General features: G+C 40.0%; 1 protein-coding gene across 3 annotated transcripts; it reads left to right on the forward strand.

The window, feature by feature from the left end:
- Positions 1 to 5,107: 5,107 nt before the first annotated feature.
- Positions 5,108 to 27,250, forward strand: LOC138624311 (chemokine-like protein TAFA-1). 3 transcript variants are annotated; one of them, XM_069704381.1, is made up of 6 exons: positions 5,108 to 5,506; positions 6,539 to 6,683; positions 24,566 to 24,706; positions 25,848 to 25,972; positions 26,148 to 26,234; positions 26,389 to 27,250. In XM_069704381.1, the coding sequence occupies exons 2-5, from the start codon at positions 6,542 to 6,544 to the stop codon at positions 26,178 to 26,180; spliced, it is 441 nt and encodes a 146-aa protein (XP_069560482.1). In that variant the 5' UTR covers positions 5,108 to 5,506; positions 6,539 to 6,541; the 3' UTR covers positions 26,181 to 26,234; positions 26,389 to 27,250. The 3 variants fall into 3 exon arrangements, with proteins under 3 accessions (XP_069560482.1, XP_069560481.1, XP_069560483.1); XM_069704380.1 differs by having other exon boundaries at positions 6,542 to 6,683; XM_069704382.1 differs by lacking the exon at positions 5,108 to 5,506 and adding an exon at positions 6,252 to 6,310.
- The last annotated feature ends 455 nt before the right edge of the window (positions 27,251 to 27,705 follow it).

The following is a 27,705-nucleotide window of genomic DNA, read 5'->3' on the forward strand; positions in this document are numbered from 1 at the left end:
GTTAACATTTGAAGGCCAAATGTGGTTTCATCTCTGGAGATGAATACAGGCATCAGAAGAGGACTGGCAAGTTCAATTACATGAACAGCCTCAATTTTGGGGTTGTCGTGTGATATGACGGAGCCAACATGACTTCAATGTGCCACGTCAAGCACATGAGGCAGGGACAATAAAGGCAATGAAAATGATTGATTGTGACTTTGGAGAAAGAATGTCTTCTCGCAAGATTTATTTCCCTTTCAAAATCCTTTGAAAAACTATAATCTCTCCCTGTTAAATGGTGTCATATCTGACTGCAATCAAATGCAAGAAACGCACGTCACACTTTGGCATATGCTGTACATCTGATCTCAAATATTAACACAGCTCCATACAATTAACCCAGATGACTGCTGACTGCTGACAGCATTTTAAAGGCAGGAATAAAAGCCACCTATTGTATTAGTGGTTTTTTTCTTCACCTGGATGCCATGAGAGAGAGCAGTTTTTACAGTAGCAAATCTCAGGAGGCACAGAGGCAGTTACTGGAATGGAACGGTGAAGCCCAGAGCCAGAAGGTAACAGCATCTGCTCTCTCTGGAGACTGTCATCAGCAGTTTGGGCTAAAAGAATGGCTATTTATGTTGAAATGTCTATGCGTTGGCTCTGTGTTTTTTTTTTTTAAGCCTGACACTGCAATACTGCTGTACTCTTTGTTAATTTGAAAATTTCATAATGTGCATGCAATGACATTTGACTTAATAGTGGGATCAAATAGTGTAGCTCTCAGTAAATGTCAGTTGGATTCGGGAAATAATGGGGAGAGAATGGCATTTGCATGTCCAGTTTTAAATTAAAGCTTAAGAAAAAAAAATAAAACCAGCAAGGCGAACATTACACTGGCAAAGTGTTAGCTTTTTATTCTGCATTTCACCTGAGTTTTCTCATATCACACCTTAGGTGTAGAAAGGTTTGTGTCTGGGAAGTTAATGAGTTGTTTCGCCTGAGCGAAATATGCCTCAGTCTTATCCATGACAAAGATATAATGGAAAAGATTAATATCCTTAAAAGAATCTATTAAATGTTAAGATCAACTGATGTAAAAGGTGAGACACTCAATTTCCATTAAACATGAGAGGCTCGGTGAATTGAAAAACATCCTGCTCAAGACTTCAGTTATTTTAATAGCAGTTTGGGCTGATTCTCCCCACTAAGACATTAATACTCCACTGAATAAGATTCAAAGGCCAGATTCTCACACTGCCTTCTATAAAGATAATCTTATTTCTTACTTGGCTGAACTTGAGAGTTGGCTCAGCCAGATAAAATAGACACCAACCATTTCCTATTGACCTTTCCAGAAAGGAGCAGAGAATGCTTCAGAAAACAAAAACACTCAATGAAAATGCAAATGACTCACTTGAAAGGCATTCCTCACTGGTTCACTGTAAGTCATTTAACTGGCAGTGATTTATTGAACTCAGAGAAAAGAAATCTGAGTTGTTAAAGCAACGGCAAGATAATATCTCCTCCTATTATTGAATCTTTGAAACTGTTTTCACACCACTTGTCTTTCTTGTATCACAGCTTTGAAACCACACAGGGAAGAAACACGTGAGGATTTTTGTGATATTATAGCAGGCAGGCCTGTAGAAACATATGACTTTTATCTACAAGAACACCCCCCCACACACACACACACACACACGCACACAACCACCCTCCCACCCCACCTCCATTTATTGTTCAAAAGGCATTGTTTAGTGATGCATGACATGATCTACATTGTGACATGTTCTCCGTGTCTGATAGAAATCAGCCTCCTGGGCATGGTGTCATTGTAATCAGCAGTAATATCATCTTAAAATGTCACATTTTTTAAGGCAGTAGTGATTCCTGTTATGACAAGAGTAGGCACAGCTGAGGGGGAGACTAAATGGAAAACTGCTGCATAGTTCTTCCCAAGACATCTACGACTCTCCCACCCTGAGCAAAACACAACGATTATTGACATTTTTACTCTGCTTAGCCACCCTCCAGACAAAGTAACAACCAACACCTTATCTTGTAGGCATGCCATTTGGGAAGGAAATCTGGCATTGAATCGGAGAGGCGTTAAGAGCAGATATACATAGCTGCCATTATTTGTAAAATACATATCTTTATGTGTGTCTTTCTGCAAATAAAAAGAAGCATAATGCTTTGGATATGTCCACGCGAACCTCATCACTGCAGGTATGTAGCATTTAAGCCAAAAGCCCGTGGGAGCTTATGGGCTGTCTGCTTCGCGGCCACATCTGTACCCACCATTTTAGATTTAGGAGACAACTATTGTGAACATTCTTCTAAAAGTCGTACGTTTTCTTTTTTCAGGGTTACCTTTCAGAGAGCAGCCGTCAGAACCGTTCAGGGAGGACTCCATTGAATCAGCAGTGCATGAACCTTCTTCAGACAGAAACTGGTGGTCTGTAGGTCATGAAAAAGTAGGTTTGATTGGTCTGTTGCTCTGGAAAGATGATAGACTAGGGGCATTTTTTTTTTTTTTTTTTTTTTTTTTTACATTTCCCAACAAAGTTTGTGTATAAAATATCAAGTTTCTTTCAACAACATTTTAAGTATGACAGCAAAGGAAAATCTCTGTAAATAACACTCAACCATTATGGAGTTCAAACGTAATTTCAATTTTGGAACGTCAGAATTAGTTTTGCAAAGTTTAATTGTGCCGTTTGTGTAAAGCGGCACAATTGTGACCCTGTTCAGGATAAAGCGGGTATAGATAACAGAATTTAATATATTGTCCCCTGAAAAGTTCCAAAACCAGCAATGATCCTAGAAACAAGTATTGCCTATGTAGCCGTCATCTGATATAGTATATTCCCTTGATGCTACAGAGCTCCATTGTTGTCCAAAACCCTTTCAAGAAGATGAACCACACAGTTGCACCGAATGCATCCATGAGAAGCACCGTTGTTTATTTTGAGTCGATTCCTTAGGAGGTCCTGCTGTCATAAAAGCTCACTAAAAAATGAAATTGTTAATTACTAAAAATACTAAGAATAGTCCCTGACAAATACTGTGCCCTTGTGTGCCCTTTGCTAAAAACAAAATGGTAGCTGTTACAAGAAATTATCAAGCCATCTTTCAAAAAGTTTACTACGTACATGTGAGTTTATGTCTTTTCGTTGGATTTTGTTAGCAATAAGAAAATATACAGCAAACATAAAATCAATTTCTTAACTTAAAATATTTTATTAATTCTGCAAGTTTGGTGTATTCTATGTGGGCTCACTACTCCCACAACATCGAAAATATCCTCAAATAAATATTTAATTTAAAAAAACAGCTTATTATTTCTGAACAAGCAGCAAAGAAGCTCTTGACTGTGCTTCACTGGGCTCTAACCGCTTTCCATTTGTTGATTGTGTGATTTGGGGCTTTATGTGTTTGTGTGTGTGTGTGTGTGTGTGCGTGCGTGCGTGCGTGCGTGCGTGTGTGTGCGTGTTTAACTTTATTATGTGAAGGCTTTAGAGCACCTACTATTAGCCATTCATAAATGGTAAATGGTTGCTGCACATTGGGGAAGTATCGGTACTGACTTCAATAGGATTGGTGCCAAAAAAAAAGAAGCTTTCAATACATTACCAGTGTGCTCAGCACATGTTCTGCTTCTGTGCCTTTGTTGAATGCAGTAATTGCCTGTTAGTTCATAGAATTAACCCTGAGAACATTTGTTATTTACTGTTAGAAACTCTCTTATGTTTTAGATTAGACACAGAATAGCAAAAATAAATGTTTGGCAATTCGTTCTGCGGTAGGTTAATGAAAATGTATTCAGAGGTAGGCTGTCAGCGAGGCAGCTTTTTTATCTTTTCTTGACATCACAGCACCAAAGACACCTTTTAATAATCAGTTTGACTCAGTGATTCTGACCTTAATGTCACCTACGCCGCATGCAAATATTTAACTTATCCTGTTAGAGCAGTTCATTCTTGATGTCTGTGTGAGTCACAGGAATAAAGATCAATGAAATTATTAATTTTAAGGTTTTGTGTTTGAGACACAAACTGAGCAAACTCCATGTCAAAAAGATGGCTCAGATAAAGCTCATCCCTTATGTGTGGCTGTGTGAACCCACCCCACTCCCCTCCTCCCCCACCGTGCTCACAGGTGACTCTGCCAAAGCTCAGACATTAATGCCGCGTTGTAGTGGGGCTACATCTTAAGCAATTTCTTGCTGCTCCTCTCACACGGGATATTCTTTGCTCCTTCATGAACTGGGATTGCACCCTGTCTTTCTTTGCAAGCATCAAAATAAAATGTGAAGTCTTTATGCCGGAGAGATGGCACTGTGAGCTCGCAGGCCTTGGGCATGTTCTGCATGGCAGTGATAAAAAAAATTTGTTTTTTAAATATGCAGGCACAATTTGAAATGTAGAGCTCACCATGTAGTGAAGGTGGCGGGACACAGGGAGGATCAAGCTGTTTCCCACTCATACAGCTGGATGCTGATTTACTACAAATAACAGTGCTCACCTCCCTGTCTTTCCTATTATCATCGTTATGTCTCCATCATCGACTGAAGAACTCCCCTACTGTAGGTGACGATTACCTGCAGCTGAATGGACTTTCTTATTTCTCAACACAATCCGCTTTAAATTTTCCTTTCTGCTCAGCATGTTCTTTCCTAATCTTATTTTATGCACCTTACTGTAACAACACCGAGGTAAGCCAGGGACTCAGGGTTTACTTCATGAACTTCCATCCTCGTGCTCTCGTATCTGCTAATATAACAGCCCAACTTTAAATCACTTAAAAACATTAAACATGTTCTTAGTTTCCTAAATGTAGGGCAGAGTAGAAACTTACAAAAAAAAAAAAAAAAAAGCGGAAACGTTGCCTGAGGAGAAAAAGAAAATCCATTCTAAATGTAAATAATCATGTGGTCACAGCAGCATGAGTGGTGCCAGTTTCCCTGATTTGCATTTGTCAGAAGCATATGATCAGATGGATTCCCACTATGCCATCTAATCCAGAGGCAGTCTGGCTTTAAGACATGTGATACAGTCTTTACACTCAGCCAGGCTGTACGGGAACATTTGTCTCTTAGTGCTCACTGAGGAGGGACTCAGCGAGAGCCGCTGCTCAGAGGCTGCCTCTCACTGGAAGGATGCAGACGGTGAAAGAAGAGATTCCACTACAGTTAATTAAGGAGCACTCTGCACGTGCCTATAAATGCGAAGGGGCAAATGAATTCAGTGTCAGTGGGAGCAGCTCCTCGAGGGGAAGCAGTGATATTTCAAAGGTGGAATTGAAAGAGCTGTAAATCTATTTCCTGACTCCGGCTTGACGGTCATTTCTGAATCACTGGACTGTTGCTATCAAAGTGTGGAGCAGGGAGGCAGAGTCACTGGAGTTCCCTCCTCAAGCTAAATTCAGATTTATTGGATGAGATCAACATGAGAAGAATTATGGATGGAATTATGTCACTCTGTTGAGATATTTATACGCTCTTTGTTGGCTTGCTCAGGTAAGATATACTTCTTTCTTCTTTCGGCAGAAACTAATTCCTGTCGTTATTAAGAGATTTAACCTGATGATTCTTACATTTCTCCCCGCCAAAAAATGCAAAATGTGAAATCTGTTCCCATGAGGATTTATTGTGGAATATTGTTGTAATAACCAAAATGCATTTTTCTTTTATCTTATTCCATAATATCACTTAATACTCATTATATTGAAAAATGGCTGACGTTTATTCTTGGACGCACAATACACATGTGAACAGTTAGGTTTGATAGAAGTGTTTTATGGCCTGAAAAATGCAATATGTTGAAATCATGATACTGAGATTAAATTAGTATATAACACATTATAAATAGGTTCTGATATGAATTATTGCATTTAGAAAATATGACATAATTCAGTTTGGTGCTGTAAAAGAATTTCAGAGACTTTCTTTTTCATTATTATTTTCTCCTTCATAGATTTCCCTCCTATGACCAGGAACATTCCTCGCTGTTGTTCTATTTTTTCTCATCTAAAACAGCATGGTGAAACGTTACAAGCCTTTTTGATCCCTATTACCACCGTGTCACTGTCACATTATTCTGACAGATACAGAGAAGCCTCGGCAGCCGGCATGCTCGCGAAATCTTATCTTTCTTTAAGTTTGATTTCGGTTTTAAGGCAGGAGCTCAGCTCAGGAGTTGAAGGGAGTCAGCCTGTCAGGGGAAATCTCTGCTGCTGCATGGGAAAAACTCCCCGGGGATCACTCCACATTTGCAGTGTTGTGGCTCAGGGACACGACAGGGCAAACGAGGAAGACGAAACAGTGAGGAACTCATACTTACATAATCACGTTAATGAAAAATTCTGATGACTAAAAAAACTCCTCTGAGGGGCGTCAAAGCCAATTATAGACACAAGTGCTCGTCCAAAAATGTATTAATTTGTGTTTATTTTCCTCTTGTATCCAGGAGAGTTTGTGTGTTGTCTTGTTGAGGCTATAGGTTGAAAACATAATGGATTGTGAGTTGATTTCACCTCTGCCGGTCCTCAGCAGATGTGTCCTGTCATGTCCTGGCTGCTCTGCCTGTACCTCTGGGTCAGTGTGACTGCCATTCAGCTGTGTCAGGCCACTTTCTACGACACAATCCAGCAACATCATGGGACGAGGCCTGGACGGACCTCAATTCACATGATTGGTGAGCCTTTCAGTGCTTTCTCTGGTTACCACACATATTTTGTGTCATCTCTTCAGTTGCTGTCCTTGCCCTCTTGAGTACTGCCACTATTTAGCTGGGTTTAGTGGCTTTTTCATTCGTCTGTTGCAAGCCCAGGGAAAATAATAGCACTCTGTATTTGAGTCTTGATTTTATTAAGGCATCACATTCATTAATATATTAGTTATTAACGAATTATTTAGCGGGAACATTGCAGAGATGCTGATTTTCATTAAGATTAGTACCGTGGAGAATTTCTGTGCAGAGACAATGAATGCCTTTGCGCTTTCCTTCTTGAGCTATTACAGTTGATATTCATGCTACACTGCTCCTCCTCAATTTGATCTGTGCGATTGTGCTCCCTGTGAAATTGCACTGAATAGAATATGACCGAAACATTGCAGTCAAACTTTTGTTTTCATCACGCGGATGCGAGCCCTGGTTATGGTAAATAATTATGTTCTCAGGATTCAACAGAGGAGAGGAAGCTGAATGCTGTCAGAACTTCAAAGGGAGAAGTAGCTGCATGAGCGTGCAGGTTCTTGGTGTCTGTTATTTCTTCCATGCGCTGGTGCACCTCAAGCATATCAGCAAGGGGTCTTTTCAATACTCTCAATATTGTGAGTCAGAAGACTTCCTGTTCCAACACCGTCGTTTCATTACTCAGGTCTGTACTTGTGTGTTGGAGGAGAAAAACAAAAAATTAAAAAGGAAAGAGAAAAGAGAAAAGCCACTCTGCAAATAGGATATCTTCACAAAAGTGGTCTAATGTCAACAAAAGGGAAATGGAATTAATATTTCAAATGTGCATTCAGGTAGCTCTTTGGAAAAAATAAGTTCAAAGCGAACAATGCGAATCCTTCAGGACCCTCTGCTGCTAAAAGTGTAAATGCCTTGTCATTCCATTTACCATGTCCTCATTCCTGGATAAATGAGATGCCAGTTTTATGAGAGGAGGATGGGAGGCCTGTCCGGATTGATTCTGACATTAGGACATTTGTTCCGTGCTGGGTGTTGTGTGCCTGTTGGATTGGTGAGAGGATTGGGGTTGACGGGTCATGAATTGGTGGCAAGAAGGCCATTGGTTGCAGACCATTGGGCCAATCATTAAAGGCAGCGAAATGCCACAAGTTCACGGTGACTGGTATTACCGGAGGAAATCGAGATTACGGACAGCCAGTGATAGGTTTTGTCCTTGCCAATAGAAATTTAGATCTACACGGAGATGTATCAAATCATTCATGTGTGGTGATTTCGGGAACAGCTAAAACTGTGGTCTGATCTTTATAATCCTTAAACGCACACAAGCTCTGTATAAATTATTGTTTGGAAATAAAAACACCTGTAGTGTGAAAAGCCATGCGAGACATGAAGATTTACAGATTTATCAACAGCCTCGTGTTTATCTCTCAAAATGTGTTCTCAGTAATAATTTCTTTTGACGTTGTACAAGTGCCTGCTCCGCTCGTGCACTAACATATTGGCAGCCTTATTGCAAAAGAATGCGTGTTCAGAAGTCCATTAGCTGGATGACCCCTGAGTAGGTGCTTGTGTATGCTCAGTGATTCGGACAAGGTGGCCTGCTTTCCACCCTACAGCTCTACTTACAGATTGCTGCCTGCCACTCTCTCAGATATGCTCAGGGCTGTTCTCTGCCTTCCTGGTACAAGCAGTGTTGCTCCATGCGGTATGATTCATAAGGTGCTGTATTTATGTGGTGCAAAGAGCGTGAACAGTGCACAAAAGAAAACATTTTGTGTCTGCCTTGCATCCGTAAAGTGCCGGGCAGAGATGTTGCTTTTGGGGTCGTGCATTCCTCGACCCCTGAACATGTCCAGCGGAAACCACTGATGGACAATTTTCTGAGTCTAGATTTTTGACTTGCTAAACAGAAAAAAATAACCTCTTCCTTGCATTGATTTAATCCAAATACAAAAAAATTATAATAAATATGCTGTGCAGGTATGACAAATTACACTCCAGGAGTAACACGTCAGACACATGATATTTGTTGAGGACTGAAATACACAGTATGCTCGACTGCAGAATGAACAAAGGCGTGCTGAATGTGTTGAGCAGCAGAATATTTCCAGAGGAGGAAATAGTGCCACTGGTGATGCAGTGCATCATGTGGAGGTGTTAGCAGAAAGTACGACAAACAGTAGATAGTGGCTGCCTGAGGTGGCCTTGCTCCATCGTGAACTCATTCCCACCGACAGTCGGCGTTGCGAGGTCAAACTGTTCGTAACTGAAAGGTCACTGATTCTCAACACAGATAATCTCTCTCCTTGTGGTTTATTGCAAAATGTGTAGCTGCAACTGAACGACCATAACGAGACGAGATATGCATAGCAGTAGAAGTAACTCACTTGCAAGTATCCACTGTATATTATGATTTATTCAAATTTAAGTCATAAATACTTCACTCTGTGTTATATCTATTTCACTGTCTCCCCCTCCCCGTTGCACTTTTAACTACCATAATAGTCTTCTGTTGCAGCTTAGCCTTCCTCCTCTGCCCCTACAGTGCCTCTTAGAGTTGCACCTTTTCAGCATGGATGAACTTTCATTGTTAAGCAACTCAGATAAAAAAAAAAATATTTTTTTTTAATGGAGTGCAACTACAATTCAATTTTTTTTTTAGTTAAAGTTAAAATACCACATAAATCCCTTGTGTCTCTCTTTCTGGCGCTCTATTGCGAGGAGTAGAGGATAAGGAATTTTCTTCTCTCTTTGCACTCCAACAAAAGAAACCAGTAGCTGGTAAAGCTCACAATGAAACAAACATGAAAAATGGATCTTCAGCTGTCACAAACAAAGGTTGTATCCTCAATGCACTGTTTTAGACACTGACAATTTAATAGCCTTATATAATGTGTCCTGGAGGCACATTATTTTGACATACATCTTCCTTCACCCCTCCCCGAGACCTCCTCTCAACCATGCTCTGACTAGTGTCATTGCTGCTCCGCTGCAGTGCCAATGGGAAGTGGCATGCAGCATCAGCCCGAGGCCTCGCCACATCTGGAGCTCGGCAAACCCACTTTGTCCTGATGGTGTTACACATGTTACTGTGGAGGGACCATTGGCTGCTCTGTAAAATACCGGAAACTTCTTCCTCAAGGCTTAAAAGAGATATTTTACTGCTTTTAAAGCTTTTCTGAGAGTAGAAGTGAAGTTTGTTCAGCCGTGTCGTATCACACTTTAGCAGCAATAAAGTATTCATGTAATTTCCTTGGTTAGCCCTGAAAGAAAAATATATTCTTAAGTAAATGAATCTAAGGACAATCAGTGGCCTAATTATTACTGTATGCTCACAGCTACAAATAGGTTTTACATATTCTAGTATTTCTCATTTATTTCCTCTTTCAGGCTATGAATTATTCATAAAAGAGAGCCCCTCTAAGCTTATGGATGTTTGTTTAAACAGCACGTTTAATTGAAGTCTTTCAGCCAATTCTGCGCTGTGGCTATGGTTTGTGGTCACAACGCTTATATACAAAATTAATTTCTGTAGCCCACAGCTTAATTAATTAGCCAGCTTTCTCCCTCTCTCAGGACTGCACCAGCTGTTTCTTTATCCATGCCAGAATCCTCTGGTCTGACCAACAGAGGTGTGAACGGCGCACAAAGTTCATCAGCTCGATGAAGGTCGCAGAAAGCTGCAGTTCTTTTTTATTCATTTTAACCCTCCATGTCGTCGGGTCTTTAAAGAAGTGTTTCTTGTGGAGCAGACTGAGCTGCAAATTGAAATAAATGTTTCCAACACATTATTAATGAGAACAACTCCCCGCCCACTCAAAAAAAACCCGTCTCCATGCCTATGTGACGACCGTAGCCGGAGGCATTATATTTTTGGGATGTCCGTCCCACTCTGGAGAACAACATATCTCACGAATGCCTTGAGGGGATTTCAGTAAATTTGGCACAAACGTTCTCTTGTACTCAAGGATGAACTGATTAAATGCTGGTCCTCAAAGGTTAAAGGTCACACTAATCTTCTCTGTTGCAGCTCCAAACCTTTGGAACAACCCTCCCTAGCAGGTCATCAACCTTCATACCAGTTTAAAAGCCATTTAAAAACCTATTCTTTCCTTCTGGCTTTTTCACATTAACAGTATTTGCTACCGACATTTTTTTGTGCTTGTGTTGACTTAATCTTTTTTTTTTTTTTTTTGTCTTTATTGATTATCTTTTCTTATGATCAAGTCTGTTTGACCGTTTAATTCTGATTGATAATGTGCACAACAAAAGTCAACCTTTTTTTTTTTTTTAACTCAACTCAACTTGACTTGACCTAACCTCACAAAACATGTTTGTGTCCATAACTCAAGAATTCATGCTCTAATTAGGACAACATTTTATACATATCAAATTGTGATTACTTTTTTATACCCAAAAGGTCAAAGGTCAACTTCAATGTGACATCAAAATATTGTATAAAAACCCTTTTATGGTCATTATTCAATTCAATAACAGAGAGGGAGACTGACCATATTTCACATTTGGCCAGATACTGAATTGGTGACGCTAATCCTACAAACTGGTGTGGTTGTAAAGATACTCAGGTAGAAGATGTCTGGACAGGTATGGACGTAACCTGCTACTTGACTTGGGTTGTTGGAGCCATACACCTGCGGTGGAAATTCTAGTTTATGTATTTGTTTTCAACAATAATTTAGCGATGTTCTATTGATGATATTGCATTATCAGAACCAGAACAAACTGATTAACCCTCGCAGTGAAATGGCGTCGAAGCAGCAAAGACTATGTAAGTTGTAAAATGATGATGACTTCAGCGGAAAGAGGAGGAGTTGTATAACCGGAAAGGCCGTAGGAACAAAGGACCTGTGACATTCGGTGGAGCATTTGGTCACTCTTAAACTGGCTCTTAACTGACACTGGCTGAATGTTGTTATTATTACACATAAGCAATAATGGCACTTACTCATTTGTCAGTACAGCAATCGCAAATCAGTCACATCTTGAGGTCATTGCAACGTGCTGCTGGCAGCCGTGCGATCTTTTGCTGTGAAGTTCATTATCTCTGAGGTAGAATTGTCAAAGTCATATCTGACTGATCATCAGGCACAAAAATACAATCATCTTCATCAGCTGCTACTGTGATGTCTTCATTTTTAGATTTGCTGTCATTAAAGCCCTGCAACCTTGATCTATCAAAAGAGTGTTTGAGTCCCATCACTTCATACTTAATGTGACAGAAAATAACACAAACAAACATTTTTTTTTTTTAATCTTTGGCTCTGCATTAATGCACCCTATCAGTGTCCCAGAATGAGGCAAAAGAAGAGAATAGACAGAGACTACCCGCATCCACAGCACTACACTCAAGACTTAAAGGAATGAAGGAACACACAGTGTATGTTTTAGGGCAAGTGGAATATATCTGACCCCAAAATATACTACTGTATATACCCAACACACACCCTCATGAAAACAATATTTGATTTAAATATCGTTACGGCTGAAAGACAACAGGCTGTCCCTGACTACAGTATTATCTATGATACAGATTAAAATGGGAAAAAAATTAAAATCTTTCTGAGGGTAAAAGTTGCTTAATAAGTTTTGTAATTAATCATTTTGTTCATTTGATGATATGATGTATCAGACCACAAAACAAATCTTGTCCTGATGGTGAGTTTGCACCTGAGTTGAATGTGTTCATTCAGTCCAGTTAGCTGCAGCGTCCAATCAGATTAACAGATTTCTGATAGACAGGTCTTTCTTTATCGTCCTACACTTTTATAAAGGATGCTGTTGTGTAGCCTCACTCGTTCAACCAGGCAGCCTCCTTGTTCCTCTGTGCTCAGCATAGATGAACTTGATACCAGCTCACGAGAGGTCGCCTCATTCATTTAAACCAAAGTTGTTCAGTGGCGCATACGGCAAAAAAGTTTCCCATGTTCCGCCATGAGATTTGGATGTTCTGCGTGCCTCTGGAAATTTTGGTCTGTAGAGCCTTCGTCCTTTTCCTTCTTAAGTAATTATATGAGTCTTTTAGAGTTTCAATAATGTTATTGGACTACATAACTCTGATAATAGAGGATATAGAGTCATTTCACTGGGATTTTAAACGAAAAAATTTACGGAAAACAGCTGCTCGTTTTTTAGTGATTAAGGGCGGAAAAACTGACGGTTGGGCAAGTGAGCGTCACATGATGAGTTGTAGTTGCGCAGTTTGTCCACCACGCTAAAATCACTACACAGCCCAGCACTGCTCCTGGGGGCTTTGCGCTCACCCATCCTAACGGCAAATAAGTGAACTGAGATGCACTTCATGATGGCGGGCTGCAACAATTTCCAGGGTCATCTGAGGAGCGAGGACACATGAAATCATTGCAATTAGAAGCACCCTAAGATCTGTCGCTATTTGTTTGAGCTGTGTTTATCAAGTCAAATCCTCCCATTGCTTTTCTAACTGCTGAACTTCTAAAAAGCTCCCAAGTCAGAGCTTCTTTTGTTACTATGATAACAAGCTAAAAAAAAAAAAAAAAGACTTGTCAAGCTGTGATTAATTTAGTGTTTTGAATATTTTGGTATGTTTTGAAAATGTATAAAATAAGTAAATCATCTTTTTTTTTTTAACTTGTTATTTAAAAACAACCAAAAAAAGATCTATTATATGATAAATCCTGCAGCCCCTTTGACCCATCTTCAATGGACCAGAGTTTGACCCCACTTTGGGAACCACCACTCTAAAGCTGAGGGTTTAAAACATTCAATTGTTAGCACACCAAAATGCCAAATGTTTTTTTGGGTGGAACAGCAATTTGAAAGATGTAAAATGTAAGTAAACAGTTTGAGCACTAAGCCAAACAGCTCCTCAGGGATATACAGAGTACTCTTCCTCCCAAAATTTGTGCATTTATTTTAAAGCTTTGCTCACATAAATGGCGGCCTCTGGCCAAGTGCTTCTCCAGGACATCATTAGGACTGCGCATACAGGAGCCCCACTGTTTAATAAATGCTGAGAAGACGGGAACACATTTTGCCTCGCAATGATTAGTTGATTGTTTCAAACCGCTTCTTCTCTCTTGGGTATAAGAAGCTGTGTATCCTCTTGGGGTCATTAACACGATTTTGAGACCCTGGTTGTGTTTGTAGTTAGCAGCAGTTTTCTAAATATGTTTCTATGACAGCTGACATAGCTCAAGGATAGTTGACTCTGAAACCCTGAATCCCGATGAAAGTGTTCGGTTTGCTTTTATCCAGAAATAGTCCAAACAAAGCTTCGCTATTACAGACATCATTCTTTTTGTTGTGTGCAAAAACAGAAAACCAAATAAGAACTTTTGCTGATTTGAATGCTTTGGAAAGTTATTGGGCCAGCTTATCTGTAGCTACAATTATACATGGCTGAAAATGAATTGTGACTTCTCAACAGACTTTGTGGATAACATCAATGTTTGATATCAATTAATACATAATGATGATGTTAAGTGTAATTACTATAAAACTTTTAATGCTTCTGCTTTGGACGGGGGTACAGATGGGTATGTTTGAAAGGGGCTGACTTGGCCTCAGTTTACATGGCTAAAGGAGCACATTTAAAATACACTAAGACTCGCAGTTTAAGCTCTGCTTGTTGGCAAAAATAAACTACATTATTAAAAGTTAGTGTTTATTCAGTGTAATAAATGAATACCAAATCAATAACTTTAGATATTGTAATATAAAATAAATAGCTGCTATTTGTAACCCTGAATAGTTTATAGCCACAGACAGATTATGAGTCAACGGGCCCCTGGACACAGACATGTAAATGACTGCCCACCTCTTCCATGAGTGCAGCGAGCAGAGCAAGACACCCATACTGAAAGAGACACAAAACGTATCTAATTTCATTTTGTGTTATTTTTTTGTCCTGTTTGCATCTTGTTTTGTGTTACGTTTTGTAAGGACCCTGAGCCTGCAGCCTGTATTCCACACGCTATCATTAGACAATGACCGGAAAGCGACTGCCAATGGTCCGGAGTCCTTTAAACCTCCAGCTGGACTTGTAGCCATAAGGTTGCTGCATTTGGCATCAGACCCTTAAACCCATTGAGTTACAGGATAAAACACGACAGTAAATGCTGTGCCAGACACTGTGACAGTAATTCAAATTTCTCTTGATTAATAACATGAAAAAGAAAAAAATCAATTCAACCTTTTTAACTTTTGTTCCTGTGCCAGAGAATCAAAACAAGCCCTCACACTGGAAAGGATCCCTCCATCACCGCACTTCACAGTGATTGCTGATGTGTGTGGTTGCACAATCCTGTGTGGGCTCATGTGTGAGCACTCTTCCTCTTTAATTCAACATTTTTTCCCCATGAAACAAAAACTACTGGTGAATTAATGATAGCTTGTGTCCCCACTGTTTGTAAATATTGTATCACAAAGTTCTGACCTTTTTGTCTTGTATGTGCTGAGGATTGTTACAGCAAAATGTGCTCCTGACCCGGTGCTTAGTTCCCATGTTTCCACATTATATGGAAGTGTAAAGAGGGAAGAGATGTAACACGTTTGTCACAGTGCTTTCTCCCTCGCTCTTTTTTTTTTTTTTCCCCCTTGTGAGGGACCTTAAAGGTGTGGCAGCCCTCAGCCTCTCTTTACTCCTCTTGACGATTTTGTCGCTTCACTGTCGACAACTTGTGGTGGAATTAATATGCAAATTTTTTTTTTGGACGATTTTTTTGACCCAGTTGTTAGACACAGTTTATTTAAATCGAGTGAAAACTGGGTCCATCAATTCAGAGTTATTTCATGCGGCTAACCCCTATTGCCATGAATATTAGTGCCTTTAATTCATCCTGTGGTGAAAATGGGGCCTCCTCTCCTCACTTTTGATTTTCTCAATGAAAGAAATACGTCTTGTAGAATGGGAATGCTTGCTTGTGAGATTATTTGCCTTTGTGGTAGCCTGTTTTAAATGCTTGGCAGGAATATTCAATTCTTTATCGTTACTTAGACCTCATTAAACTGAAAAGAAGCATCTCAACTTACTAATTTGTTCCAAGGGGGAGGGGAGTATTAGAAATAAGCAAAGTAATTAATATTGGGTTTATCAGGCTCTACTGCAGATTTTTTTTTTCCCAGCTCCAGTCTTTCCTGGGTGTGCCATAAGTCTTCTGGCATATTTACACTACAGATCCAATTACCTTTCCTGCAGAGACTGGAGTGTGCATGTGTGACAATGGGGGCCAAAATTGGGGATATTACATTTTGTCAAATATGAACAAAATGATGGAAAAACTGGCTGAAACATTTCAAGTCGTGCATCAACAGAAGAAATTAAATTTCAATTAAAAAAAAGAAGTTTTTCTAGGTTCAGGTTAAAATCTGATACTCTATACCGTAAATTAAGAAATAATGAATGTAATGTGGTAAAATGAACATAATCCACATGTTGTATTATGTGCGGAATATATTTCCCTACAAGACATGTTGTAAATTCTCCTTAAGTGCAGTTAGATGTGATCAAAATCTTGATCATGTGACACTCAGTCGTGTCATCCTGAGTAAAGATAATATCTGCCATATTTCTCCCCTTATCAGCAGTCTTGCATATTGTTCGCCACCGTCTCCTCAGACTACATGTCATACAGCATGAAAGGTCATTTAGCCTTTGCATTATGCATGTTACACAGTTTACATGTTGCAGTGCACATCGGCACCCTACGTAGTTCGTCTGGTCGTCAGCGGGGAGGGCCAGCAGTCACATCAGAGGCAAGCAGCTGTTCTCTAAAGGCTCTCTAACTCGGCTCTGTCCCTGTCCACTTTTCTTCTCTGTGAATGTAACTCTTTCATCAGAGCAGGCGATCTAAAAATATGAAATATCAGCTCTGGACATTTGCCAGTCGGGGAAAAGGGCTAGATAGAGGGACACGAACAGCTTGACATTTAAAAAATAAATGACATCACACTGACAGAAGACATTTTTCCGTTGCAATTTTTCTGTTTGCCGTTTGCCTGATTTTTAGAAAACTCAAGAGTAAATGTGTGCTACAAAAGGAGCAAATAGAGTGCCTTTGTTTATGTCTGTTGAACGGACATGAAAGCTGTTGTGTGATTGCTGTACTTCAATGTCATGCTCAACAAGTCACGTATTTCCACCATAAAAACCCAAATGACTATGAGCTTTTTACATGTGGCACTCGTTGAGAGTCCAAATAGCATTTAATGCTCTTGATCAGTACCAGTCTTCCAGTGTCCCGGGCCCATATTGTATGTGACAACATGAGACGACAGGCTTTTGAGGCTCATATTTAAATATATATAAAAAAAAATTTTTAAAAAAAAAAAACCTGACCCACTCCTCGCTGCTTCCTCTGTTGCATGCAGTTTTCATGCATCTTAAAACAACGCCAGCTCTGCACTGCGAGGAGTCATTTTGCATTTCAATAAAGTATCACCCATCTTTGGCCCACTGCACAGGACCAATCTTACAGTCTCCTTGCGTGACATGCTGTCAGAAACACCAGCCATATTTCATGAATTTCTGTGCTTTTATTTGTCATGGACAGTGCCTCTTCAGAGTAGCAATTGGTAGTTTTCTGAATTGTTTTGATTCCCTTTTCTGTCAAGCACATGCACACACGCTCACACAAGCAAGAAATAAAAATATACTCATGTTAAGGAAAGAAAAATATCACCATGTGTTGACGCTTTTAATATCTGAAGATATTCTCAAACACGACTAATTTGCAAGACATTTAAAATTCTCAACTTTCCTCCAGCTTTTTTTTTTTCTTCTTATCATTTAGACCAACACAGCTTTTTCTCCTGCCTCAAAAACAAATTTGTCTTGCAGTTTATTGAGCAATATGTCACTCACTTTCTCCCCAACATTTATGCCTGGAATAACAACAGTACTGCAGGGACTTCAAATGATTTCGCAGAGGGCTGGGGAAAAAAAATAGTCATTCAAGTTGACACCATGCAGTCACATGTTTTGTGCCTCTCACTGTCTTCCATCTGCATTAATTTGACATTCTCTAATCTGGCGCTCCCATTTCTTGTCAGCAACCAAACCGCCGTACCCTGCTGGTTTGGACGTCTATGGAGAGCACGCGCAGGAAAAGTGGAGCCTATTATGGGTCACCTTGGATGCATTTCCCATTAAAAGGTGACAGGCATGGCGCTCTAAAACACGAACTGCTGTGACTTGGAAATCAGGGCCTGCTGTCTTCAGTAAATTACTTTTAAGCTACAAAATAATTAACCACAGGAATCACGGATTTATGGGCCCTTGCATATGACATGGACGCAGCACTGAGCTTGCTAAGAGTTATTCAGATGTCACACAGTCATCAAGACATATCGTCACGTGGCACTCGGGTGTGAGTGCACACATTCAGTGCAGGGTTTACACATAGTGCCACTGGCTGCCAGTCACTGAAGTCCCATGAGACGAACTGGTTATCTGCTAAATTGAGTCCCTTAGGCTTTCCATTTGGTTTGTATATGGAGTGTAACACTGACTCCTCTCAGGGCGATCCTTTCAGTTATATGCTGTGTTCATTAAATCTACACATTTCATTTGGATTATTAGGTTTTACTCAAATGATAGATGGTGTTCAGAGTCCCTCCATAAATTTCAAATATTGTATTTTTTCATGTATTCAGTGTGTCGAACGCCTGGAACAGATGGCAGAGGAGTGTTGCCATTCAGAGGGTATACTTGCTATCAGCGTCTCCAGAGACAACCACAGTCTGGGCTCATTACAGTAGACAGCGAGTCATTGCATACTTATTGCGTGGTGACATTTCTATTGAGATAGACTGACCATTTTCCTGTGCGCAATGGCTGTTTCATCACGTCTGAAGAACCATTTACAGGTCCCACATGAACCCTGTTCACATTCATTAGGCAGGCAGACCCGCAGATCCACAGAAACTCTGAATTGGCGCTACGCGTTCATGTCAAGCATGATTTGACAGCATTTGCTTTCATCCAGGCTTGCTGTCCATAACTCTTCAGATTTCGACGCAGTGTTTTTGGTTTCTAGCATGACTCATTGTGCCGGAGCCCGGCGACTGAACGACGGTCGCTCTCCATCCAGCAGCTGAGACAGAGACATTATTTGTGTAGATAATAGCATTACAGTTAAGTGACAAATTTCCATCTCATAAAGCAACGATGAAGTAAGTAGATCTCTGTGAGAAGTTGTGTCGAGGTTTGTTTAGGTTTTACAAGCAATTTAAATTTCAATATGTATGCGTAATATTGTAGTTTTGACCATTGACTGTGTGTAAAAGTTGACAGTTACGGCTCTGAAAAATGAGGCCCATGTCGAAGTGCCTGAAGCCGTAATACCACAAAGTGCCACTTGAAACGAAAAGATTGGCTGACAGTGGCCTCTCTATAAACCCGGGGTTCTGGAAATCACAGCCCACCACTGAAGTGACTGGTAAAATCACTACTGAGTCCAGAGGTTCCAGTGAAAGAACTTTTATTCAACTTAGTTGGTCATACAGAACGGAGGGGGGTTTTCTCGCATTCGTGTGTGCGCGCGCGTGTGTGTGTGTGTGTGTGTGTGTGTGTGTGTGTGTGTGTGTGTGTGTGTGTGTGTGGTTTCTGAAACCGGAGAAGAATACACAACGTGAGAATAATGTAATTTAATAAAGAATAAGTTCATGGTCTCTCGACGTCATGTGGCATAACTACCACAAAGTGTCCACATCAATTCAAGAAACAAAAACACAGCCAGGATACTTGGAAACAATGAGACTCAGGAACACATTTCATACATCGGTGATTAACTAAACAAGATCTCAACGGAGCGCTGAAGAAACCACGCAGTGTGTTAATTGCAGAATGAATGGACGCTACATCGCGCCAGCATTCAGCATTACAGGCTACGACGAACAACATGATTAAGGACTACTACCGTAAGAGTGACCCGCAACGGTGTACCTGCAGTTGTCTTACCTGCAGGTCAAGGGACGCACGCGTGAAGCCTTCAAACGCGCTGACACGCATTCACGACTACCACCTCTAATGTATTGTGGCAGAGGAGAGCTCAGCGATGGAACGTACCACTCCCAGGGGGTGTGGCGGAATAGTCCAAGTGACCCTGGCCTTTTCAACACCGCTAGAGGTTGTCTCCAAAAAAAAGCATCCAGTTCCATAGCATCCCATTAATCTAGTCTCATCAAATTCTCAGTCAATAGAATTTCTCCACAATTCATCTCGGTTTTGTTAGCTAAAGGCGCTCCTCCTTATTAGTTTGCTGGCCGTCCATCTGAAAATAATCCCCCCCATTAACGAGAAAGTAAGCTTCAAAACGTTTTTGGGAGGGGGGGGCGTGTCGCCGGGTTTCCAATCAGATCGAGTCAGATCCACCGCCGTATCATGCAATTAGTTCTGTACGTAAGCAGAAAGCAAATTAGGCTAGTCATTTTTCATGTTTTCATTTTCTTGTAACTTTTTCTGAACGCTTTCCACTTCCAATGCTTGATTTGGTTAAATATGAAGGTGGTATTGATGTCAAATTAATTTTAATTCACGGGCATGGGACATCCTCGCTGTAGCTGTAGAATTATTCAAGAGCAAAGACAAACGCAAGCAAGACAGAGAGCGGCGGAATTTGGGCCGTGGACTGCATCGCTAAATGCAGCAGATGTTCATTGTTCCCTGCGAAAATTTTTTTCTCATAAAAGACCAACAAAAGAAATCTTAGCACAAGAAATAAATCACCACGAGAAACTTAACAACACCGGGAACAAATCATCCCTGAAAACGCGACAAAACTCCTACCAGATACAGCCCTAAGTTATAACATTTTTCAGCTCTTCCGGACCTAAAAATGAGCTGTGCCCCGTTGGGTGCAGGTTGTTTTAGGTGGTCACCTCATTTCCTGACAGCCTCCGTGTTCCGGCTCAGAGTTATGAAGAGGCAGGAGCAGGGAGCATTGCTCCAAAAAAAAACAGGGCAGTTCCAGATGAGACCCTCTGCTTCAGCCTGACCTCTGACCCGATGAATAGCAATTTGTAGCTGACCCTTACTCCTTGTCAATCAAAATGTTGGTGGAGAGGCAGCACAAGTGTGTACATACTCATACACCCACACACACTCACACTCTGAAGCCCTTTGTCATTTGGGAGACTGACTTTGTTCATACTCGCTGATAATGGGAGAAATGGAAATACAGAAAACAATTATACCCTTGCATGGCTCCAGCCTCTCACCTGAGGAGAACATTCATACCCAGCCATGTTATCCTCTGTCTCCCTCTGAAATATTTATCATGCAAAGACGGGGTCTCGGAGCATGCAGCGTGTTGTACTTGCAGGCTGAAACCACGGGTGAACTTGAAGAGCGCTCATCAGTGTGGCATTGCTTTTGTTTAAAGGTACCCAGTACACCTGCCAGCTGGAAATACCGCGCTGATTTGCATTTTTATTTGATTTTAATGTATTCTTCGGAGGTGATGATTTCCAAATATAGAGTATCCCTATTCTTTGCTCTGTTTGCTAGCACCAAGCAATGCAAGTTAATTCTGTTGAGTAGTGTGTTTTTAATAGATCAAAGAGGAAATCTGGGGCTGTCTTATGCAATTAAGGAGAGGCATTAAGAAGAACAAACCCCTGTGGGCTGTTGTTTTCAAATGATGCCCCACTGCTTCCACTGGTACATCACGATTAACGTTGTGCAGACATGCCCTTTTGTTGAGTGCATCAGACAGCAGGCAACATTCTCCCAGACCAGCGACGAGAGCTGGATATTTTTCAGTTAAACCAAAGGCTGTTGATGTTTTCTAAGAAGTAGAGCCAGGAGTCATGATAAGCCTGAGAAAGTCAACAGACTTGGCAAGAAACAAGGAAAAAGACAGGCTTTCTTAATCCTATCCTCTCACTGTATTGGAATTTAGCTATTAATTTTGTTTCTTAAAACACCCTTATCCAATTAACAACTTTACCTGAACCTGAAACTGGTTCTGTTTATTAATACTTGTCAATTATTTCAGCATGAGCTGATTTACAGCCCGGCAGGGTAGATATTCCCACAGGAAAAACACTGAATCCCAAATGAATTCCAATCATGTTTATCATAATCCAACCCTGACTTCTTTTGAGGTTTTACGTATGTAAGACGAGATAGTGATCACTTTAAATGCAATGAGGTTAAAAAAAAAAAAAAAGGGAGAATCAAAGTGACATAAGCCCAGTGATCTACTTCTACCCAGCAGGTCACTATGGGCCGCGGTGATTAATCCTCAATGGAGCTCACATGATGGCTCACAAATCTTATCTCCCTCTTTCCCTTTTAAATTTAAGCTGCTTTATGACTTAATTTGCCTTGCGTTTGAAATTGTGGATTGAACATATAGTAATACAGCGATCTCCACAATGACAAATCAAAATTAAAATTGCTGTATCCACACTGTCGTAATCCCGAATGGCCTCTTGAGATTTGTGATTCAAAAGTAAATTATATCACTTTATACTTTATAAACATCTCCCAACCACCCCAATGTAGCATTTATGGGTAATATGTGGACACTTAATAATGTAGGCAATGTATAAACAAAACATAATGGTTTATAACTCATTATATTTGAAATAAGGAAGACATTAATATGTATTTTAAACACTTTTAGATCTGGAACAATTATCAGATAGATTGATCATTTGACAGAACATTAATCAGCAATTGTTTTGAAATTTCAATTTATTGTTTTAGTCATTTTTCCATAAAGCATGCACGGTATTTGCCTATTCCATCTCATCAAATGTGAGGTTTTGTTGCCAGGTTTCTTCCGACAATCCATAGACAAAACTATCGATCACTAGTTTTAGAACGTAACCTGCCAATTTACCAGCAATGAAAATAATTTTTAGTTGCAGCTTTTACGATGTTAATACAACAAGCAAATATTTGTCATTTTTCCTTAATTAAGCAAGTCGAATGATTAATTTACTATTTTTGAGTTTGTTGCAGATTCATTGTTTGTTGATCAACTAATGGAGTTATCGACCAGCTGTTTCAATTCTGCTTATCAGTATGTATGATTTCAATACAATTATGTTAGATAATATTATCAAGCAATCAATAATGGATACCTGCTTCATTGGAAAAGTTCAAGATGTATATCTGCTCACGACTAATTTCATTTTTGAAATAGTTTCTATAGCCTACCGCTTTTGCCTGTTAATTAGGGGAGCTTATGTGTCACCACCTTGTTGATTGATTGAATTATGATTACTTACGGTGATTCAGTGCTCTTTACTGCTCAGCAGGTTTTCTCTTTAGGTTGTGTGCAAGGCGGCATATGTGCCTCAAAGAAACTGCTCTGCATCAAGAGGACCTCACAAACCCAAATATTCAAATGCAGTAAAGCGATATATGCAAATCTAGCCATGACACATTTCACAAACCCACAGCTCATTGTCAAACATTACTTCAAATCACTTTCCTGGCAATATACCAGATACTTTTCCCCTCTCACGGCTCTTTCTCTCTAGAACCTCCTTGATCTTGTGTCATGCTTACGGGTGTAGTTGTCAGATGGTCCTTAGCTGCTCAACTCTCATATGCTGAGAGACCGAGCGCGGTGGGTGGGAAAGGCCAGCAGTTGAGGTGGGTCGCGTCCGTTCGGTTCAGTCCTCTCATCCCTCAGGGCACAGCCAGTAGTTTGGTGATAATTGCATGGTGGATCCAGTGTTCATATTCATGATAACCCTGAAGCAGGCCTCTCCTCCCACTAATAGATGTCTTTTTTCTGCCTGCTCTCACACATCTCTTCATCATCATTTTACATTCAACAAGCTGCAGGGGCCTCGCTCGTTCAAAGAGTGTAAAGCACTGGAATAATTATTCTAGTTTACGGCAAACTTGTATGATGTTTTACATTTACTGCACTGCGTTAAACAAACAGTTCATGAATATGGACAATGTAGATTAAGCACAAGATAAATATGATACATTTTTTAAGTATTCAAAATATGAGCAGAAACATGAATATGACAGTTATTGGTAGAAAAATTCTTCAGATGTTTTACCAATACTCCAACGTAAAAATATTGTTTTATTTATTCACAATCCTAGTTAAATATTAGTGCTGTACTATCATTTTGATACACTAAAAGAACCAAGCTAAAAAAACTTATTTTGTAACCTCACAAGGATACATTTCTTTGTATTATTATTTGCTTACATTATCTGATTGTTAAAGGAGTGGGTAAGCAGCTAGTTACTATTATATGGCCGAGTTAGGTAGGTTTGTCCAATGGTCCTCAACCTGTGGGTTGTTCCCTTCCACAGGGTCACAAGAAAGTACCTGGTTTAATTTTTCATAAATCATTTCATAAGACTGTAATCTTCTTTTTTATGTAACTGAGAAGTGACTTATAATTCTAGTTGTAATACATTGAGTGTAGGTCTGCAACAATATTTTACAACTGTAGCATCAGTCTATCACAGTGACTCAGAAACCAAGAGGACATCTGCAGACGCCTTGTTTTGTCCAAATAACTTGCTCAGGAGGGAAAAGCAGAAAATGATTTCACCAGAGAAACTTGCCCACGAGAGTACTTTATGCTTATAAATGCAGTTGTTGATTAAATATCTGACAGTTCAGAGTAATCATTAGCATTCAAATGTAGTGGATCAAAAAAGTGAGATATTTTGATTTGAAATGCAGCAAAAAGTAGAATATACTTAAATAAAGTACCTGAAAACAGTAGATAAGTACAGAAATAAATGACTTTCCACCGGTTATGACAGTTTATGTTAATCCACAAATGTCCACACAGTGAGTTGTTCAGAAGGCAAATGTTGCTTTGTTTGTTTACCCTGGAGATGCTGACTTAATGTAGTCTGTTGTTTGTTTTGTTTTTTTTCTCCTTATCAGAGGGGGGCACATGCGAAGTAATCGCTGCTCACAGGTGCTGTAATAAGAATCGTATTGAGGAGAGGTCGCAGACAGTCAAGTGTTCTTGTCTGCCGGGGAAGGTGGCTGGAACCACCAGAAACAGGCCTTCATGTGTTGACGGTGAGTATATCAGCAGCTAAAATATCAGCCTATTCTACTAGATCAGGTTTACTACGATCCTGCCCCGTGGCTGCATGAGAACAAAGTATTTGTGTCGAATCTGCTTACATTGCAGGAAAAGAATGTTTTCAGTATTTCAGATTAATTTCCACCACACATTGTCTGCAAAATCCTGCCAGACAAAACTGCTATGTTTTGTAAAGATACACAGATTTGTTCAAATCTCTCACAAAGCCGAAGTCACCCATGCAATGCCTTGTCCCAAATAAGATTAACATTACCTGGGATAATGTCGTATCCAAATGCCACTGCTGACAGACAGCAAAAGGTATCTGCAGGGGTAAGCTTTAAGTCCAACACGAGACAGTCGAACACAACCGCTGAAGCACACCTCAGGGAATAGTAAAGAAATAAAGAAAAATAGCATAAGGCAAAGAGATGCAGACAAAATGGGTGTTCAATACACATGCACCCTTTAGGTTTTTCATGATGGTTTTATACATGCCTTGACAAATATCTGCTGCACATGCTCAATCCCTTGTAAGAAATGGATTTGGTGCCTGCGTCTGACACACAACTAAAACACATATTGGCTTTAGGAAACCTCTCACCTGAAGCTTTTATCTTAAATCCTTTTGCAAATATGACTGCAATCTCTGAGCGGACTAGGGGAATTTGAGGTCTCTCTGTGTCAACTCTGACAGATTCTTTTCCTCTGTCACACATTACAAACCATTTACTGTCTACTTACCCTGTATTTAAGGCAATTTTCTCTCCTGATGGCAGGAATGTAGTGTGCATTAAAGTCAAGTCTCAGTCACACCTACCAATCCTTTCACTCAATATAAAGCCTCAATTCCACCTGTATTCAACTGCATCTCGTAAAGAAGCCACATTGTGATATAATTAGAATGTAAGGTGACTATTTTGCATTGAAACACAAAGCATGCACATGTAACAAACCCCGGGCCAACTTACTTCGTGACACCTTTGACATGGCACATTTGGTCATTTTCAATCAGACAATTCCACCTAATGGCCATCTGTTCATAAACAGCCCAGCGGTGCTATCTGGTCTTAATCACACTCGTAAGGTGAAAGTTAGCTGCAATGCCATTTCTCTTGTCTTTGTTGCCTGTAGCATCCATAGTAATTGGGAAATGGTGGTGTGAGATGGAACCTTGCCTGGAGGGGGAGGAATGCAAGACGCTCCCTGACAACTCAGGCTGGATGTGCTATGCCGGGAACAAGATCAAAACCACAAGGGTAAGATAACCCCTCTTGACCACGGGAAGCGAGATATTACAACAGAGCTGTGAGAGAAATGCAGAGCGCTATGGCATCAACAAAACAGCACGGTTATGGGTTTGAATTTCAGTGCAAATTGACTTGTTAACAACACAGTCTAACCCTTCAATTTCTACTTTCCTTTTCTTTTCAGAACACTCAGCCATACACAACATCAACATATTAACATTTTGCGGAAGAGATGCAAGGGAACACCTCTGGGGCAAAGGTTAATTTGCAGGTCAGCCTCCTCGTTTATGCTGGGACACCCCGATAGTAATTAATTTCTCTCAACTGTCCTAATTGCGGAGCTCTGTAAAGGGCAAAAGACACAATTTATATTCATTTCTGTGATATTTACATCATTCTAAATGTGTCTTTCCTTCTCATTTCAGCGCTATCACAGGACCAATTATCACAACAGACAATGAACCTATTGTTGCTTTAAGAAATGTGAACACTTCTCAAATTAAAGTGTAAAAAGATGTAGAATAAATAAAGCACATCCTGCTCAAGGCTCTTGAAAATACTGACGCTCCAAGCTGCCTGCAGGAAACTTCATCATAACCTTGTAATGAATATATTTTCATCATTTTTTCCCCCAACTTTGAGATGGAACGTGACTGCCCGTGCATTTGGATGAAAATCTGGAGAGTATCTGACGTCCCTCCTCAGACATCGTGAGACAGATGTCTTAGACGAAGCACCGAACAGGAGAGGAATATATCAAAGGACATGCGATGAGCAAGTACAGAGGTTGACAGCCCTCAGGGTTTTCTGTTCTCTTTTTAACATAGTTAGAGGAAAAATATTGTACATAAATTGTTTGTCCTTTCTTGTGCACATGAACTTTATTTATAGTGGTGGTGAATTGTCCCTCTTCTTACCCACAAAACTCAACACAGCCAAAGTTTGAAGAATTCAAGTAAGATGTCGATGACGTTAAGATGAACCAGATGCATTATGAAGGACATGTTTTACAACTACAGATCGTGTGTCTTGATACATTTTACCATTTTTTTTTGTTGTTTAATACTTGTATGCCTTTGATCACCTCTTAAATGGCTTTGCCAATCAAATTTGGTAACATGTCGGCTACCCAGAAACTGATTGATTTCACCACAAATGTGATACCAGTTGGTTATTTTCGATACTTGAAATGCCTTATTTGTGTTATTCATTCAAATGATGATATTGTACATATGAAGCCATCTATTGATATGTGCTGAAATTTCATTAAAGTCATTGTTCCTGTTAGTTACGTGAGTGCATCTTTGCCACTCAGTAAAATCTGATCACACAGAGATAATATAAATATTTTAGATTCAGAGCACCTTACTCTTCCCGAGGATATAATTATCTCCACACTGTTTTGTCTTTTGCAAGTAAACATCCATAAATTTGCTTAGAAATCACAGAAAAAAAGACACCCCTTGCGACTGCGGAACTTACCTGAGTATCATCACCTTTTTAAGAATCAAAAGCAATCCAGTTATAGTTGAGTGTTCATTCATGGGTACACTGCAAACACCTCCTGCTAATAGCTATTTTGGCTCAAGTCGTAGCTCGCTGTGTAACTAAGTGTCTCCACGGCAAAATTATATTTCCTGTTTACATCCTTCAAAGCACCCAGATTATGTTTTGCAGTTCAAAAACGTGTGGGGGTCCAGTCATGTCAATTTCTTCATGGCCATTGTTTATTCAATAATTTT

Source organism: Brachyistius frenatus, unplaced genomic scaffold (genome assembly GCF_029030835.1).
Source record: "Brachyistius frenatus isolate BFR_SWC_R1_liver_20210118 unplaced genomic scaffold, ASM2903083v1 Contig_50, whole genome shotgun sequence".
Classification (NCBI taxonomy): domain Eukaryota; kingdom Metazoa; phylum Chordata; class Actinopteri; family Embiotocidae; genus Brachyistius; species Brachyistius frenatus.

What these genes read in the sequence shown, in the direction of transcription:
- LOC138624311 (XM_069704381.1), top strand. Translation starts at nt 6,542, where the DNA reads ATGTGTCCTGTCATGTCCTGGCTGCTCTGCCTGTACCTCTGGGTCAGT. An exon ending in GACCTCAATTCACATGATTG is followed by an intron (nt 6,684 to 24,565) that starts GTGAGCCTTTCA and finishes TCTCCTTATCAG; the next exon opens with AGGGGGGCACATGCGAAGTA. An exon ending in ACAAGATCAAAACCACAAGG is followed by an intron (nt 25,973 to 26,147) that starts GTAAGATAACCC and finishes TTTTCTTTTCAG; the next exon opens with AACACTCAGCCATACACAAC.